The sequence below is a fragment of the Perognathus longimembris genome, chromosome 17 (genome assembly GCF_023159225.1).
Source record: "Perognathus longimembris pacificus isolate PPM17 chromosome 17, ASM2315922v1, whole genome shotgun sequence".
Classification (NCBI taxonomy): Eukaryota; Metazoa; Chordata; class Mammalia; order Rodentia; family Heteromyidae; genus Perognathus; species Perognathus longimembris.
Genome location: NC_063177.1, coordinates 55,552,691 through 55,567,778, shown reverse-complemented (window position 1 = coordinate 55,567,778; position 15,088 = coordinate 55,552,691). Strand labels below are relative to the sequence as shown.

Here is a 15,088-nt window from a genome sequence, read left to right as displayed (position 1 = left end):
AATACTTTGTTCGTTTTTGTTTTGTTTTTCAACAGAGGTAAGATAGACGTGGCTGCCGCCCCCTCCCCCGAGAGAGAGAGGGGGCCACCTGACCCCGGCGGGCGGCGTCCGGGAGACCTCGTCCCCGTCCCCGACCCCGGGACTTCTGCGGTCCAGATGCGCGGAACAGGCGCTCGCGTCTGAATCCCCCCGGCCGCGGTCGGCCCCCGAGAGGCGGGGCTCGCAGACGCCCCCCCGACCCCAGCCAGGCTGAGGACAACAGTGCATTTCCAAAGAAAACTCCAGAACACGATACACGGACAGACGACCGCACGCGCACACACGCACGCACGCACGCACACACACGCTCACACACATCGTGGGGGTGGGGGGAAATCCTCTTCCGCTTCCTTTCCGTAAAACTTCCCCGCAGAAATACAGTATTTACATAGAGAAATAAATAGACGACACACCTGATTTCTGCTTTCCCTGGCGGGACAGTCAGAGGTACTAGGGAGATATGGCTTGGATTCTAATCTCGGGGGGACTGTGGGGGGACAGAGTGGCCGCGTCCTCTGGAGGCCGGGGGGCGGGGGGCGGGCCTGGGCGCTCTCTTCCCGGGGAGCGGCTTGGGGGCCCGGCCCGGCCGCGGTGGGTTTGCATATTTGCTCTGGGGGGGCCGGCGGGGCGCTCAGCACAGGATGGGCACCCCGTCCGCCGTCACCAGCCGCCCCGTGGTGGGGTCGTAGGTGCCCGCCAGGTAGTAGAGGTCCTGCCGGTCCTGGTACTTGCGGCTCCGGGTCATCTGCTCGTACTGCTCCCGCCCCACCACCTGGCACTTGTGGGAGATGGTCTGCACGTCGTTCTCGTCCTCGTGACACGACTGGTACAGCGCGTTCTGCGGGGCGGGGGGTGGGGGGCGTCAGGCCGGGCGGGGGCCGGGGTCCCCCCGCCCCCCCCGGCCCCGAGGGGCTGCACTCACCCGCCCGTCGCTCTGCCGCTTCCCCAGCTTGGTCTCCTCGGGGTGGTAGAACCACTTGACCCTCACCACCATGTTGCTGCCCCAGGACTCCCACATGCTCTCGATGCGGCCGATGTAGGGCAGGTTGGGCCGCCCGGCCGACAGGAAGACGGCGCAGTCCCCGACGCACAGCGTCTCCTTGCCGCGGACGATGGCCTTGTAGAACAGCTTCCGGGCCTTCCCCTTCATGCCCCGCCTCTGTGGGGCGGAAGCGGAGGGGCGGAGGGGCACTGAGGGCACGGGGGACGCGGGCCCGGCGTGCGGGGCTCCGGGGCGGGGCCCGCGGGGGGTGGGGGGGGGCTGCTCTCGCGCGGGGGGGGCCGCCCGGTACCTGCGTGGGGTTCCCGGACCACTTCCACAGCTGCCGGGCGGGCAGGAAGGCCGAGATCTTTGGCCGGTTTTCCACGGAGGGCAGCCGCTGCCTCCGCGAGAGCTCTTTGGCTTTGGGGAAGCCCAGGGCCTCCTTGCGCTTGAGCTTGGGCCTGCCGCCGCTGGGCCCGGCGCCCCCGCCCGCCGCGGCGGCCCGGGACAGGAAGCAGCGCGGGGCGTGGGGCGGGGGGCCGCCCGGCTTGGCGCGCAGGGCGTCGGGCGGGGCCAGCAGGGCGGGCACGGGGGCGGGAGAGGCAGGTCTGCAGCAGCAGCGCGGGGCCGTCGTCCTCGGAGCTGTAGGAGGAGTCCTCGTTGTCGGAGGAGCAGAGGCTGGAGGTGGACAGCGAGCCGGAGGAGGAGCTGGAGGAGCCGGACGAGGACGAGGACGCGGACAGGCGCGCCAGGAAGCGCGCGGGCACGGCGGCCGCCAGCCCCGGGCCGTCCTCGTCCTCGTCCGAGTAGGAGCTGGGGCAGTCGCTGTCGCAGGCCAGCGGGCACTCGGCCCGGCCCGCGTACTTGCGCAGCGCCAGCCCCAGGGGGCAGCGGGTGGACGGGCGCCCGCCCCTTCCGGTCCCTGCCCGCCGGGGGCGCGTAGCCGGGGCCGGGCGGCGGGCGCCCCGGCTTGGGCGCCGGGTCCTTCTCGCCCACGAGCAGCGCCTTGCAGGCCTTGTTCTTGGGCGAGGTCACGCCCTCGTGGTCCAGCTTGACCAGGAACTCGCCGCCCGCCCGCCGCCGGCCGCCCTTCTCCGCCTCGGCCCGCTCCGCCTTCTTGGCCCGGAGCAGCCGGTGGGCCCCGGCGGGCAGCCCCGCCCCCGCCCCGCCCACGAAGGGCGCGTAGGCGCTGGCCAGGCGGCTGAAGGAGTCGGCGCGGAAGCCGTTGCCGAACACGGGCGCGGCCACGCCGTGCACGGGGTACAGCGCCTCGCGCGCCCGCAGCTTCTTGGCGCCGCCGTGGAGCTGGAAGAGGTTCTGCAGCACCCCGGGCCCCTTGCCGCCCGCCGCCGCCCTCCGCTTGCTCTGCGCCAGGGCCGACCAGCTCAGCAGGGGGCCGCCCCGGGGGCCCAGGAAGTGCTCGGGGGCCCCGGACGGGGACTTGGCCCCTGAGGTCAGGAGGTCAGCTCTCCCTGGGGGGGGGGAGGGGGAGGGCAGGGAGAGTCAGCGGCGGCAGCTGGGCCTCTCGGGCTCCCCCACCCCAGAGGCCCCCACAGCCCCAGGAGCCGCCTCCCCCCCCCCAGGCCTCCCCCCCACCCCCCAGCCGTGTTCTCCAGTCCTGCAAATACCAGCTTTGTCTTTGCTGATGGATTTCTTCCCGGGGGTCTTGGAAGCTTCTAGACCGTCTTGCACTTTAGGGGACAGGCTGGGGGTGGGGGCTTCGCTAGGTGGGGGGGCCTCGCTGGACACTTTCTTGGTTCTCCGGCAATTGCTGGACACCAGCAGGGCTGGAGACGGCTCTGTGCCTGTGGGGGGAGGGGTTCGGTGCGGGCCCGCCTCCACGGGTGACCCCGGCCCTGTACCCCCCTCCTCAGTGGAGGGGGGGCCTCATCGTGGGCCTCCCTCCATGGGTGACCCCCACCCTGTGCCCCTCCCCTCGGGAGCCTGGGCCCGGCAGGAAGGGCCCCGGGGGCTGCTGGGGGCTCACACTGGATCTTGAAGTCAGGAGGCAGAAGCCTGATGTTAGAGACGGCGATGTGGCCGGTGTCCCCGTCGTCAAACTCGACCAGCACCGAGTCCAAGTCCTCCTCATCGCTGGAGGTGCCTGCGGAGGGGTGGGCGGCGCTGAGCGGGGCCGCGGAGGGGGAGGGAGGGGAAGGAAGGGAGGAGGGAAGGGCGCGGCTCCCTGACCACATCTAGTCCCGGGGAGCAGAGCCGACCCTCGGCCTCCCGGGCCAGCCACCCCTTCCCCCACCTGCTCCGCACACCCCGCCGCCCGGCCACACCCCCGGGGGCAAGCCCTCCTCCCCTGCCGGGCGTCACCCCCTGCGCTGAGCCCCCACCCCGGACCCCACCGGCCTTCCTGGGCTCAGGAAGCGTGACCTGGTGGAGCTGGGATGCCTGCGAGTTTGGGGACCTCGGCCCCGGGGCTCGGGCTCTTTTCCTTCTAGATTTTCCTCTCCTTCCTTGCCGGGTCTGCTTAGACGGGACGCTCGGGTCCTCGGGGCCAGCCACACGGTGGGGTCCCTTTGGGGAGCTCTGGGGGTCCCGGCCGCGCTCACCTCGGACCACGTTGCCCGGGTACAGGCAGCGAGACTTCTGGCTCCAGTAGGCGCAGACGCGCGTGCCGGGCGGAAGGTACCGGCTGGACTGCGGCCGCACGTCGAGGACCTGCGGGGGGCCGTCAGGCGGCGCTGGGTGAGGAGGCCGAGGCGTGGGGGGCCCTGGGGGCTCGCTGGCTGCCCCCTCCCCCCAGGACCGGTCCTCACCGCCTCCTGCAGCAGCTGCTCCAGCGAGTAGATGCGCTGCCGGTTGCCTCTCTCCCCCTCGATGACGATGCTGTAGCTGAGGGCACAGGCCGAGGGGCGCGTGAGCGGCCCGCGGGGTCCCCGCCCCCCCCCCGCCAGGCCCCCGCACGCAGGCCCGCGCTCACATGTCGGGGGGCTGCAGGGTCCTGACGCTGCCGGCGTAGAGCAGGCTGTCCTCCTTGGGGATGAGCACGGGCAGCCCGTCCTGCAGGTCCTCCTTGTGGATGGTGCAGGACCGCGCTGTGGAAGAGGCGACAGCCCGGCCGCTCGCCCTGCAGCCCGCGCCCGGCCCCGCAGCCCTGGCCCCGCCCAGCCCCGCCCGGCCCCGCCCCGTCCCGCAGGCCCCACCCAGCCCCGCCCGGCCCCGCAGCCCGGCCCGGCCCGGCCCGGCTCACCCAGGGCTGCGCTCTGCTCCGCGCTCAGCTGCTCGGCGGCCTCCTCCTCCTCCTCCTCCTCCTCCTCCTCCTCCTCCTCGTCATCCTCCTCTTCATCCTCCTCCTCCTCCTCGTCCTCCTCCTCCGAGAAGCTGCTGCCGTCATCGAACTCGAAGTCGTCCTCCACCGTGAAGCTCTCCAGCAGCCGGCTCACAGCCCGGCCGGGGCCCTGCGCGCGGGCGGACGGGTCAGGGGGCTGGGCCCCGCGGGGCTCTGGGGGGCGGACGGGAGGGGGGCTGGGCTCTGGGGGGCGGACGGGTCAGGGGGCTGGGCCCCGCGGGGCTCTGGGGGGCGGGCGGGAGGGGGGCTGGGCCCCGCGGGGCTCTGGGGGGGGTGGGCGGGCGGGCGGGGCCGACTGCTACCTGCTTGCGGACCGTCTTGCTCTTCACCTTGCCCAGCTTCCTGCCCTTCCCCAGGATGGCCTTGGCGTTGCGGGCGGACAGGGCGATGGACAGGGCCCCGTTCTTACGCTGCGGGGTCAGAGGAGGAAGGGGGACCAGGGGGCGAGGATGGCAGGGCCTCCCGGGGGCGTGGCCTCCAGGGGCGCGGTGGGGGCGTGGCCTCCCGGGGCGTGGTGGGGTGTGGCCTCCAGGGGCGTGGCGGGGGCGTGGCCTCCAGGGGCGTGGTGGGGGTGTGGCCTCGCGGGCGTGGTGGGGGCGGGGCCTCCCGGGGGCGTGGCGGGAGCGGGGCGGGGCCTCCTGGGGGCGGGGGGCCTCCCGGGGTGGGGGGTGTGGGGAGGGTCCTCCCGGGGGCGGGGTGGGGGGGATAGTGGGTGGGAGGACCCGCGCCCGCCCGCGCCCTTGCCCGCCGTACCCGCAGGACGGGCTGCAGCACGCCGCTCTTGCGCGTGGCCCTCTTGAGGCGCTCGCTGACCAGCGCGCCGCCCTCCTCGCGGGCGGCGAAGGCCCGGGCGGGGCCGAACACGGCCTCCCTGCCGCCGCCGGGCCCCGGCTCCGCGCGCAGGCCGCCCTGGGCCTTGCCCTTGCCCTTCTTCTTGCCCGGGGCGCCGGGGGGCCGCCGCCCCGGGGCCCGCTCCAGCTTGGGGCCCGCCTTGGCCTTCACGGCCTGCCTCTTGATCTTGACCTGGCTCTCAGGGCTGGACAGGCGGCAGGCCCCTGGGGGAGGGAGCGGAGGGGGGGCTGTCAGGGGGGGTGAGTGGGGGGTCCTGGCGCGCGGGGGGGGGGGCACGGGGGGGGTCCCGGCGCGGGGCCTTGCCGCCGCCTCCTGCTCACCTAACAGGCTCTGCCGCTCCTTCTTCTTCTTGGCTTTCTGGTTGGCTTCCATCTTGACCACGGAGGAAGGCGAGGGCCCCAGGGGGGCTCCGCCCGCCCCGGGGTGCAGCACCAGCTCCGCCTCCCGGGGCGCCCCCTCCGCCCCCAGCAGCGGGTGGCCGTCCTCGCTGTCGTAGCCGCTGCCTGGGGACAGGGGCTTGGTGAACCCGCCGTGGGCACTGCCATGGGGGGCTCGTCTGGGGGGGAGGGCTGCTTTCGGAGGAGTGCGGGAACTGGGAGCCCCCGCCCCCACCAGGGGCGTCTGGCCGGGGACGGAAGTGGAGGGCTGGGCCCCGTCCCCAGAGCCCCTTCCCCTCTGTGGTCTCCTGGCACACAGGGCCCTGGGCTTCCTGCCCCCCCCCCCGCCCCCCGCGACCCCTCCTTTGTTCTTTCTGGGGCTGCTGACCCCGGGGAAGGGGCCGGGAGGGAGGAAGCGTCTATTTTTGCAGGCTCTCGTCTGTGGACCCGTCTGCTCGCCCGCTGTAGGCGCGGAAGCGGGCGCAGGACGGGCTATTTTAACCCACTTCCAGGATGCACCCAGGGGACCCGGCTTCCCCGTGCCGAATGCGGATGAGCTCCACCTGGGCGAGGCTCTCGGCCCGGGCCGGGTCCGTGGGGCTGTGGGGCCGTGGGAAGCTCCCCTGGGCGGCGGTGCCGGCGTGGCCCCGCCCGCCCCTCCTCCGCCCTCGGGAGACCAGGGCCACGCCCCCCTGCCACTTGCCTGCCTCGTGCGCCCTGGCCCCCGCCGGCTGGGAGGGGAACCGGGGCGCCTCCCTGCCGCCAGCCCCGCCGGGCGAGTGCCGGGCCGCCGACGCCTTGGCGCTCTGGGCCCGGGACAGCTTCCGGAGACGCCCGCCCGGGGCGGCCTCCCTGCGCGGGAAGGAGCCGAGGCCGGCCGGCAGCGCCTTGCTCTTGACGTCCGGCTTCAGCTGCGCCACCTTGAGAGCCGCCGGGGACGCCAGCCCGCCCTGCCCGCCGCTCTTCTTACACCGGACCTTCTCCTGCGGCCGGGGAGGGGCGCTGCGGTCAGGGGGGCCCGGGCTCGGTGGGCTCAGGCAGCAGCAGCGGGGGGCCCTGCCCGGCCCAGGGGCTGAGGAGACGCGGGCTGGGGCTCTGGGCCTGCCCGCTGGGGACACGGTGGGGACGGCCGCCCCCCCCACCCCGGGCGGGGAAGGCAGGGCCGGGGAACTGGGGGGGGGGGTGGCAGGTAAAAGCCATTTGCGTCTCTGAAAGGGGGGCCGGTGGGAAGGACGGCGTCTGAGGACCCCAGATCAGAGCCAGCCTGGAGAGGAGAGTCTGCGGGACCCTCGTCTCCAGTGAGCCAGCAGAAAGTCAGACATACAGCGGGCGCGAGCGGCAGAGCGCTAACCGCGAGCAAAGGACACACACACACCGCGAGCCCACCACACCGGGCACGCTCAGGCCCTGAGTTCAAGTGCTGGGACGGGTACCAAAGAAAGAGAGAGTCCGCGTGCCGGGCGGGCCCCGCGACCGCCGCCACAGAGGCCGGGAGGGTGGCGCGGGGGGCCACCCGCCGGGGAGGGGAGGGTGCGGGCGGGGCGGCCGCTGCGGCGTGGGGCGGGGGCCGGGACTCACCGCGGAGGCCGTCTGCAGGTCCACGTAGATGCTCTTCTCCAGCTTGCTCTGCTTCCTCGGGGGTGCCTCGGCTTGGAGCTCCGCACACAGCAGACTCAGGCCGGCCCGCACCGCCCTGCGGACCAGGCGGCGGCGGTGGGCACAGGCGGGCCGGCCGCGGGGCCTCCACGCCCAGGCCTCCCCGCCTCCGGCAGCCTCCGCCTCGGCCCGGGACAGGACGCCCTCGGGGGCGGAGGAGGCCGCTCAGAAGGCCGGAGGGCGTCCCTGGGCTCCCCTCCCCTGTGTCCCCAGCCCACCCCTGCCCTGGGTTCTGCTCCCCCGCTCCTCCTGGCACCCCGCTGGGGAGGGATGGCCTGGGGGCTTGTAATCACGGTGACCAAGCTGGGGGGGGGGGGTGGCGTGGGCAGTGGCTCCGATCAACCTGGAGAGCGGGAGTCACCTGAGCGCCTGTGTGTGCGTGTGCGCGCGCGTGTGCGTGTGTGCTCCACACGGCCCGGAAGTGTCACGCGGCGGCGGCCCCCCACCGCCCAGGGCCGGCCCTCCTCGGGGTCCTGTGCTAGGACCCCGCGCCCACCCTGCTCTCCATCGTTCACATGGATCTGGGAGCCCCTGGGGTGCAGCCCGCTCTCCGACACCCACGGGTGTGCCGAGTCCTCGGCGGAGGTCAGACACGGCTGGAGGGAGGCCGTGCCCCACCCGCCCTTCATGCCTCCCGCCCCACGTGCCCCACGTCTCCATGGGGAAACTGAGGCTGGAGGCTTGGCCTCCCACCCCCAGGTGCAGAAGGGAGCTAGCTGGCCGGCCAGCTTTCCACCCGGGCACCTTCCTGTCCGGAGAGGAAGTCCCTGAGACCCCAGGAGCCGCCTGGCGCCCAGCCCCCCGCGGCCCGGCCTCCCCGCTTCCGGCCGGTACCGGGCTCTGCCCCTGGCCCCCCGCGGATTGGAGCTGGAGGCTGGGGTGGGGGTGGGGGGGGAGGGCGGAGGCTGCTGCCCTCCAGGGCGGGTTCAAGGTGGGCGGCACGGGGTCGTGCTGGCCAGGTTTCCTGGCCGGGGCTGGAGTGCAGCACGAGGACCACACCCAGGCCGGCCCGGGAGCAGCCTCAGGTCCACGCTGCCTCCGGTGGCCCTGCCCTGTCCACGAGGGCAGAGTGGAGGGACAGCGGCCCCCCCCCACCCCGCCATATGGTGAGTCCCGGGGTGCCTGCGGCCCACGCAAACTCCCCCGCCCCAAAACCTTCTCTGCGTTTGCTAATGTTTTGTGACATAAAGCCCTGAGATTAATTTTTTGCCTCTGTCTTAATTGAAGGAACCATTTAGTGCCGATTTAACTATTATTACCAAATCATCAGGATTGATGCAGTGCACACACGCGCGCGCCAATCGTGTTTGGAGGAGCTCGGAGGATTTATGCAAATGGGCCTGCCGGGAGAGGCAATTTGTAGCCGAGAAGGACAATTATGCCCGGCCCGGGAGTGGGCCAACGACGGCGCCGGGCGGGTAATGGATAATAACATCGTGCGTGCAGCCGCCGTGAGCCGCAGCGCAGCGTGACCGACGACTTTATACAGCGCAGATAAAGAGCCTTTCACGCCACGCCGCGTCCCACGCGCGGGGCCGGGGCGGGGGGCGCCGGGCCGCGGCCCTGGCCACGGGCCGCGCTTCCCGGGAGGCGGGCGTGGGCGCCGGGGGCCCTCCCGCCCCGCGGGCCCCCCGCCAAGCTCTGCACACCCGCGAAGGCCCCGGGTCCCGGCAGAGGCCTTGAGCCAGCAGGCCAGGGAGCCAGGGCGCCCGAGACGGGAGCGGGGCCCCCCTGCCCGGCCCGCCCGCCCCGTCCCCCGAACCTAGGACTCACTTGGCTTTCCTGCCCTCGCTCCTGGCGAGCGGGCCCCCGGGACGCAGGCTGGGCAGCGAGCTCGAGTGCTTGCGCTTCCTCGGCCGACCGGGCCCCCGCCGTGCGGGGCTCCGAGAACTCTCCTCTCTTCTGAGGGCCGAAGGGGGGAGGGTCCGGAGTTTATGCCCCTCCCCCCGCCCCCCTGGCCCCTTCAACTCCCTCCCTCTGCCTTCTAGCGGCGGGTAGTGCCCCCGGGAGGCTGCGGGGGCCGGGAGCTGAGGGCAGGGCTCCGCCCGGGAGCTCCGCCTCCCCCGGGTCACTCAACCCGTCACCCCTGTCCACCTACTGGCCTCTGTGCCCCGTCAGGGCCAGACGCGGGGGACGGGGGTCCCGCCGTGGGCAGGTCCACTCCACACGGCCTGGCTGGGCCCGGGCTCGCCCGCCGAGGCTTTCCTGGGCTGGGCTTCCTCTCAGGACAAAAGCCCGATCGGAGGGCTAGCCTCCAGAGGACCCCCAGACGCCCCTTTCCCAGGCCCGCCCTGCCTCCCAAGCGCCAGACAGGGCCTAGTGCGCGCCCGCACCTGCCCGGGACCTGGCCCCGCCCCCCCTGCCCGGGACCCGCCCCCAGCCCCGGGACCCGCCCCCCCTGCCCGGGACCCGCCCCCAGCCCCGGGACCCGCCCCCCTGCCCGGGACCCGCCCCCAGCCCCAGCAGAGCCCCCCCCACCTGCCCGGGACCCGCCCCCAGCCCCAGCAGAGCCCCCCCCACCTGCCCGGGACCCGCCCCCAGCCCCAGCAGGCCCCCCCCCCGCCCCCCAGCCGCGTACTCGTGGTCGTGTCTGCGCTGCAGGCGCGCCAGCTCCCGCTGCTTCTCCTTGTAGCGCCGCTGGAGCTCGGCGAGCTGCATGCGGATGCCCACCTCCTGCGTGTCCAGCCGCTCGATGGCGGCCTTCAGCGGGCACACCTGTGTGCGGAGGGCCAGGGCCTGAGGGCGCGCGAGGGACTCAGGCTGGGGTGCGGGGGGGGGGGACCCCGCCCCGCGTGGCCCCGCGGGGAGGTAGAGCTCAGGCCCCCCCACTCACGGGCTTGCTCCTGGGGGTCCAGGTGTCCTTGCGCTGCTGGATCCGCATGCGGGGGGTGAGGCCGGGCCCGCGGCGGGCGGCGGTGGGGGGGGGCGGCGGCGGGGGCGGGGCCGAGCGGGCCGGCGGCCTCCGCCAGCGACCAGGCCGTGGCCAGCGTGGCGAGGTGCTGCAGGTTGAAGGCCAGCACGTCCTCGTCCCCTGCTGGGGTCAGGGGGCTCCGTGTGGGTCACCCCGCCCTTGGGGCGTGAGGAGGGCCCCGCCCAGGACAAGGTCAGAGCACAGGGCAGCCCCGCAGGCTCCGGGCCGACGGGGGACGGGGGCCCGGGGGCACGGGATGTCGGATCTTGCGGCCCGGTGTTCCCAGCCCTGCCGGCGGCCTCCCAGGGGCTCTGGGGTCTGACGGGGCGGGGCACACCGAGCCTCCACTCGCAAGGGCAGGGCAGACGGGTGGTGCACAGGCCGCGGGCCCGTGAGGCTGACCCCGTGCGGGGTCTGCCCCGGCTCCAGGGGGACGCCCCAGCCCCCCATCTCACTGCGGAGCACACGGGCCTGCCCCTCCACCTCCCACGTGCACTCGGGGTGCCGGGGGGCCGCCCCTGCCCTTTCCCCCTCGCGGCGAGCCCGGCCCCGGTAGGAAGGAGGTCCGGGGTGCCTGTGCCTGCCGGTGGGGTCAGTGCGGGGCCACGGGCCTCCGCCAGTGGTCTCGGTGACCCCAGGAATACGCAACGGCCAGCAGCAGCCACGTCGGGGAGAGGCCTAGAGGCGGAGGACGGAGCCCGCGGGCCGGCAGAGCCCACCAGCCGCCCGCCCCACGGCCACCGGCTCTGCACCGGCTCAGGACGGGACCAGGGCGGGGGTGGGGAGCTGACGATCGGGGGGCGGGCTGCTCTCAGGAGGAAGGGGCGTGGCGGGGCGGCTGGCTGGGGCTGAGTCCTCCCACGCTCGGGAACGGCAGGCGGGCCCGACGGGTCCCACGCACCCCGGTGTGGCCAACGCGGGGTTCCACCCAGGACACCTGCGCTACGCCGATGGACTCCACGCACGCACTGCGGTCCCTGCGGGCACCCGCACACCCGCGTGCACACAGACACAGATGCACACTCCCACTGCGGCTGCACGCGGACACGCGCACACACTTGCACACACACACGGAGTCCCCCGGAGCTGGGCCCTGACGCCCAGGAGGGCCGGGCCGGCCTCGCCAGCGTCTGGCTGGGGCCCGAGCCCCGCAGGGCTCCCCGCTTACTCCCCTCTGCACGAGCAGCTCCTCGGAGGAGCAGGGCCTCCGCCGGGGCTGCCCACGGCCGGCTGCTCAGGACCCGGCAGAGGAGTAAGGACGCGGAGCTTCGCGGGAAGGGCATGTTAGCTCCACGCAGCACAAAGGCGGGGGGAGGGGGGAGGGCTGTGGGGGGGGGGAAAGGCCTAGCCCTGAGGACCTTGTTAGCTCCTTCCTATAAATAGCGGGAGACGTGAGGCGGGGGTGGGGTGCTCCCCCTGGGGGGCCTTCCTCTGGGACCCCAAGGGAGGGCGGGGGAGGAGGTGTGGGCACCGAGGGGCGGCCCCCTGGCAGGGGAGGGGTCTCTGGGTGGCGGGGGGGGGGGGGCGCCCGGAGCTCCTCTCCTCCACAGGCTCACGGGAGCAGGCAGCTCCGCAGCCCCAAGGGGCCACCCGTGAGCCCGCCAGTCTAGGGCTCATTGACCCCAGCCAGCGTCCTCTCCCTGGAACTTTCTAGAGTGACCAAGAAGGGGAGGACACAGCCTTTCCTGCTGAGGACTCCACAGAGAGCCTCCGCCCGGCTTTGGAAACAACACAAATCGGTCCTCAAAGGCGCCCCTCGAAGCCACGGCGGGGGGGGGGGGCTGGGCTGGTGCGGGGGCCCCGGCCCGCCACACGCATGCGGGCGGGTGCGCGGGGGAAGGACTCTGCCCCGTGAGCCGGGCCCCGCTAGCCGCCCGGCCCTCAGCCCGCGGGGGGCCCCGCTCACCTTGCGCGGTGCGCTCGGACCTCTGCCGCTGAATCTCCAGGTCGGCCAGCTCGCTGAGCAGGGCGATGCCGTGAATCCCTGAGCCGCAGGGCCGGGGGGCCACGCGGGGGGGCCCGGGGGCGGCCGGGGGCGGCGGCTCCGGCGGGCCCGCGCCGGGCAGGTCTCCCAGGTCCACGGTAGCGGCCACCAGAGCGTCCAGGCCCGGCAGGGCTCTGGGGGAGGGGCCGCCGCCCGCAGGCCCCCAGTCGTCCTCGGAGTCTCCCCCGCCCCCCTCCTCCGGCGGGGCCTCCTCCTCCGGCGGCCCGGCCGTGTCTGGGGCTCGCCGCGTTTCCTCCTCGTCCTCGTCCGGGGTACCTGAGCTCCCGGCCTGCCACCCCGGCGTCTGAGGGGAGACGCCCCGCGGGGCCCCCTCCTCTCCGGTCCTCTCCTCCTGCGTCCCTCCCTGAGTAGAATCAGCCTGGCCGGCGGCCTCGAGCTCCCCGAATCGCAGTTCTCGTAGCCCTTCCGGGGGGCTGGGGTCCTCTGCCTTCCCTAGGGAGCCCCGCTCTGCAGGGTGGGCCGGGGCGGCCAGGTCCCGGGGGGCCCCCGGGGCCCCCGCCAGCAGCTCAGCTCCCTCCAGGCTCCCGGGGCTGCAGGGGGCCGGCTCCCCGGGACACAACGTCCTGCTCCTCGCCGGCTCAGACTGGGCCCCCGGGGGGGCGGTTTGCATAGTTTCGGGGTCCGGGAGGTCTGAGGAGTGCACATCTGAGGGGAGGGAGGAGAAGCCCGTGCTGGCTGGGGGGCACGGGAATCCCGGAGGCAGATCTGTGGAAGAGGGCGCCGGTCAGCGAGGCGGGGGCCGCGGGGGGGGGGGGGAGACGGGGGCGCCGCGCACAGTAAGGGGCGACTGGAAGTGAGACCCCCGAGACGGCCCCTCTGCTCCGGCCATCCCTGGGAGGGCACAGTATTCCTAGTCCCCAAAGTGGGGGGTTTCAAAGCACGGCGCCTGAAGCAAGGCTTCCCCAAACCCGAACCCTCTGCTGTGGACCGGGGGACGCCCCGCTGGCCACGCGGGCTTCAGAGGGAGCCCTCATTCTGATTCGGAGAATCACAAGGTGGGGGGGTGCCCCATTGCAGGACCTCCACCACCCCTTCCCCTCTACACGCACACACACGCACGCATGAGCGCACACGCACATGCACACACACGCACACACACGCACGCATGAGCGCGCACGCACATGCACACACACGCACACATGAGCGCGCACGCACATGCACACACACGCACACACACGCACGCATGAGCGCGCACGCACATGCACACACACGCACACACACGCACGCATGAGCGCGCACGCACATGCACACACGCACACATGCACGCGCGCATGCACGCACATGCACACACATGCACACACACGCACGCATGAGCACGCACGCACACATGCACACACACGCACGCATGAGCGCGCACGCACATGCACACACACGCGCACACACGCACACACATGCACGCATGAGCACGCACGCACATGCACACACACGCACACATGAGCACGCACGCACACATGCACACACACGCACACACACGCACGCACGAGCACGCACGCACACATGCACACACAAGCACACACACGCACGCATGAGCGCGCACGCACACATGCACACACACGCACACACACGCACACATGAGCACGCACGCACACATGCACACACACGCACACATGAGCGCGCACGCACATGCACACACGCACACATGCACGCGCGCATGCACGCACATGCACACACGCACACACGCACACATGAGCACGCACGCACACATGCACACACACGCACGCACACGCACACATGAGCACGCACGCACACACACGCACACACACGCACGCATGAGCGCGCACGCACATGCACGCACACGCACACACACGCACACATGAGCACGCACGCACACATGCACACACACGCACACATGAGCACGCACGCACACATGCACACACAGGCACACACACGCACGCATGAGCACGCACGCACACATGCACACACAAGCACACACACGCACGCATGAGCGCGCACGCACACATGCACACACAAGCACACACACGCACGCATGAGCGCGCACGCACATGCACACACACGCACACACACGCACGCATGAGTGTGCACGCACATGCACACACACGCACACACATGCACACACACATGCACACACGAGCACGCACACATGCACACACATGCACGCACGCACGCACGCACACATGAGCACACACACATGCACGCACGCCCCGGCAGCGAGGGCTTTTGCCCCGATGGCTGCAGGCAGGCTCTCCTCGCCCAGCTTTGCCGGAACGGGCCGGGGGCCAGGGCCGGGGCCGTGTCTGTGCCTTTGCGGTCCCGTCACCACCACTGCGGAACATGGCCACCCACAAACCCCGCCAGCCCCGTGCCAGCCAGCGGGGCCCAGCCTCCATCTCCCCGCTCCTGCCAGGGGTGGAGGGCAGTGGGGGGGGGGCAGCTTCTCCACATGTCTCCAGAGGGGAGTGAAGGAAGGCTGCCAGCGTCCCCAGGGCCCGGAAGAGCAGCCCCCCCCCACCGCCCACTTAGGGCCCGCCCGCCAGTCTCGCCCCCTCTCACCTGGCTCCAAGGAGGGGAGGTGGGCTCCAGGACGCCGGCCCTGGCCACTCTTGTCCTCAGCACCGGGCACCTGGGAGCCGGGCCCAGGGCTGCCGTCGGGACAGGCGGGTAAAGTGCAGGGGGCACTGGGGCGCGGCGGCGGCGTGGGGCAGCTGGCGGGCGTCTTGAGGGGGGGAGAGTGGCAGCAGGGGGCCAGCTTGACGGGGCCCGGGGCGGCGGCCGGCGAGGGCGTGCCCTTGGCCAAGGGGGTTAAGGCAACTGGCTTGTGGGTGGACTTGGGGGCCTTCTCCTGGGCGGGCTCCTCCAGCTCCGCGTGGTGGTCCTCGGGCTTCCGCTGGTGGGGAGGAGGAGAGGCTCAGCGGGGCGGGCCCGCGGCACCGCGGGGGCGGGGGGCAGGCGGGAGCTCTCCTGGGGCGCCGCCGGGCGAGGCGGGGGTACCTGGAACTGGGCAGCC

General features: G+C 73.1%; 1 protein-coding gene across 1 annotated transcript; it reads right to left on the bottom strand.

The window, feature by feature from the left end:
• Nucleotides 1-638: 638 nt before the first annotated feature.
• Nucleotides 639-15,087, bottom strand: Bahcc1 (BAH domain and coiled-coil containing 1; the record flags this gene model as incomplete). The annotated part of the gene is given in 23 exon segments (XM_048366908.1): nt 639-877; nt 962-1,198; nt 1,332-1,613; nt 1,615-1,908; nt 1,910-2,493; nt 2,650-2,826; nt 3,009-3,125; nt 3,583-3,691; nt 3,790-3,865; nt 3,954-4,068; nt 4,224-4,431; nt 4,625-4,732; nt 5,076-5,377; nt 5,495-5,677; nt 6,255-6,534; nt 7,130-7,244; nt 8,981-9,109; nt 9,786-9,922; nt 10,041-10,158; nt 10,160-10,241; nt 12,025-12,828; nt 14,635-14,968; nt 15,073-15,087. Coding segments are annotated over 23 exon segments (5,013 nt in total), but the record flags the coding sequence as incomplete, so codon positions are not given.
• Nucleotide 15,088: the final 1 nt, after the last annotated feature.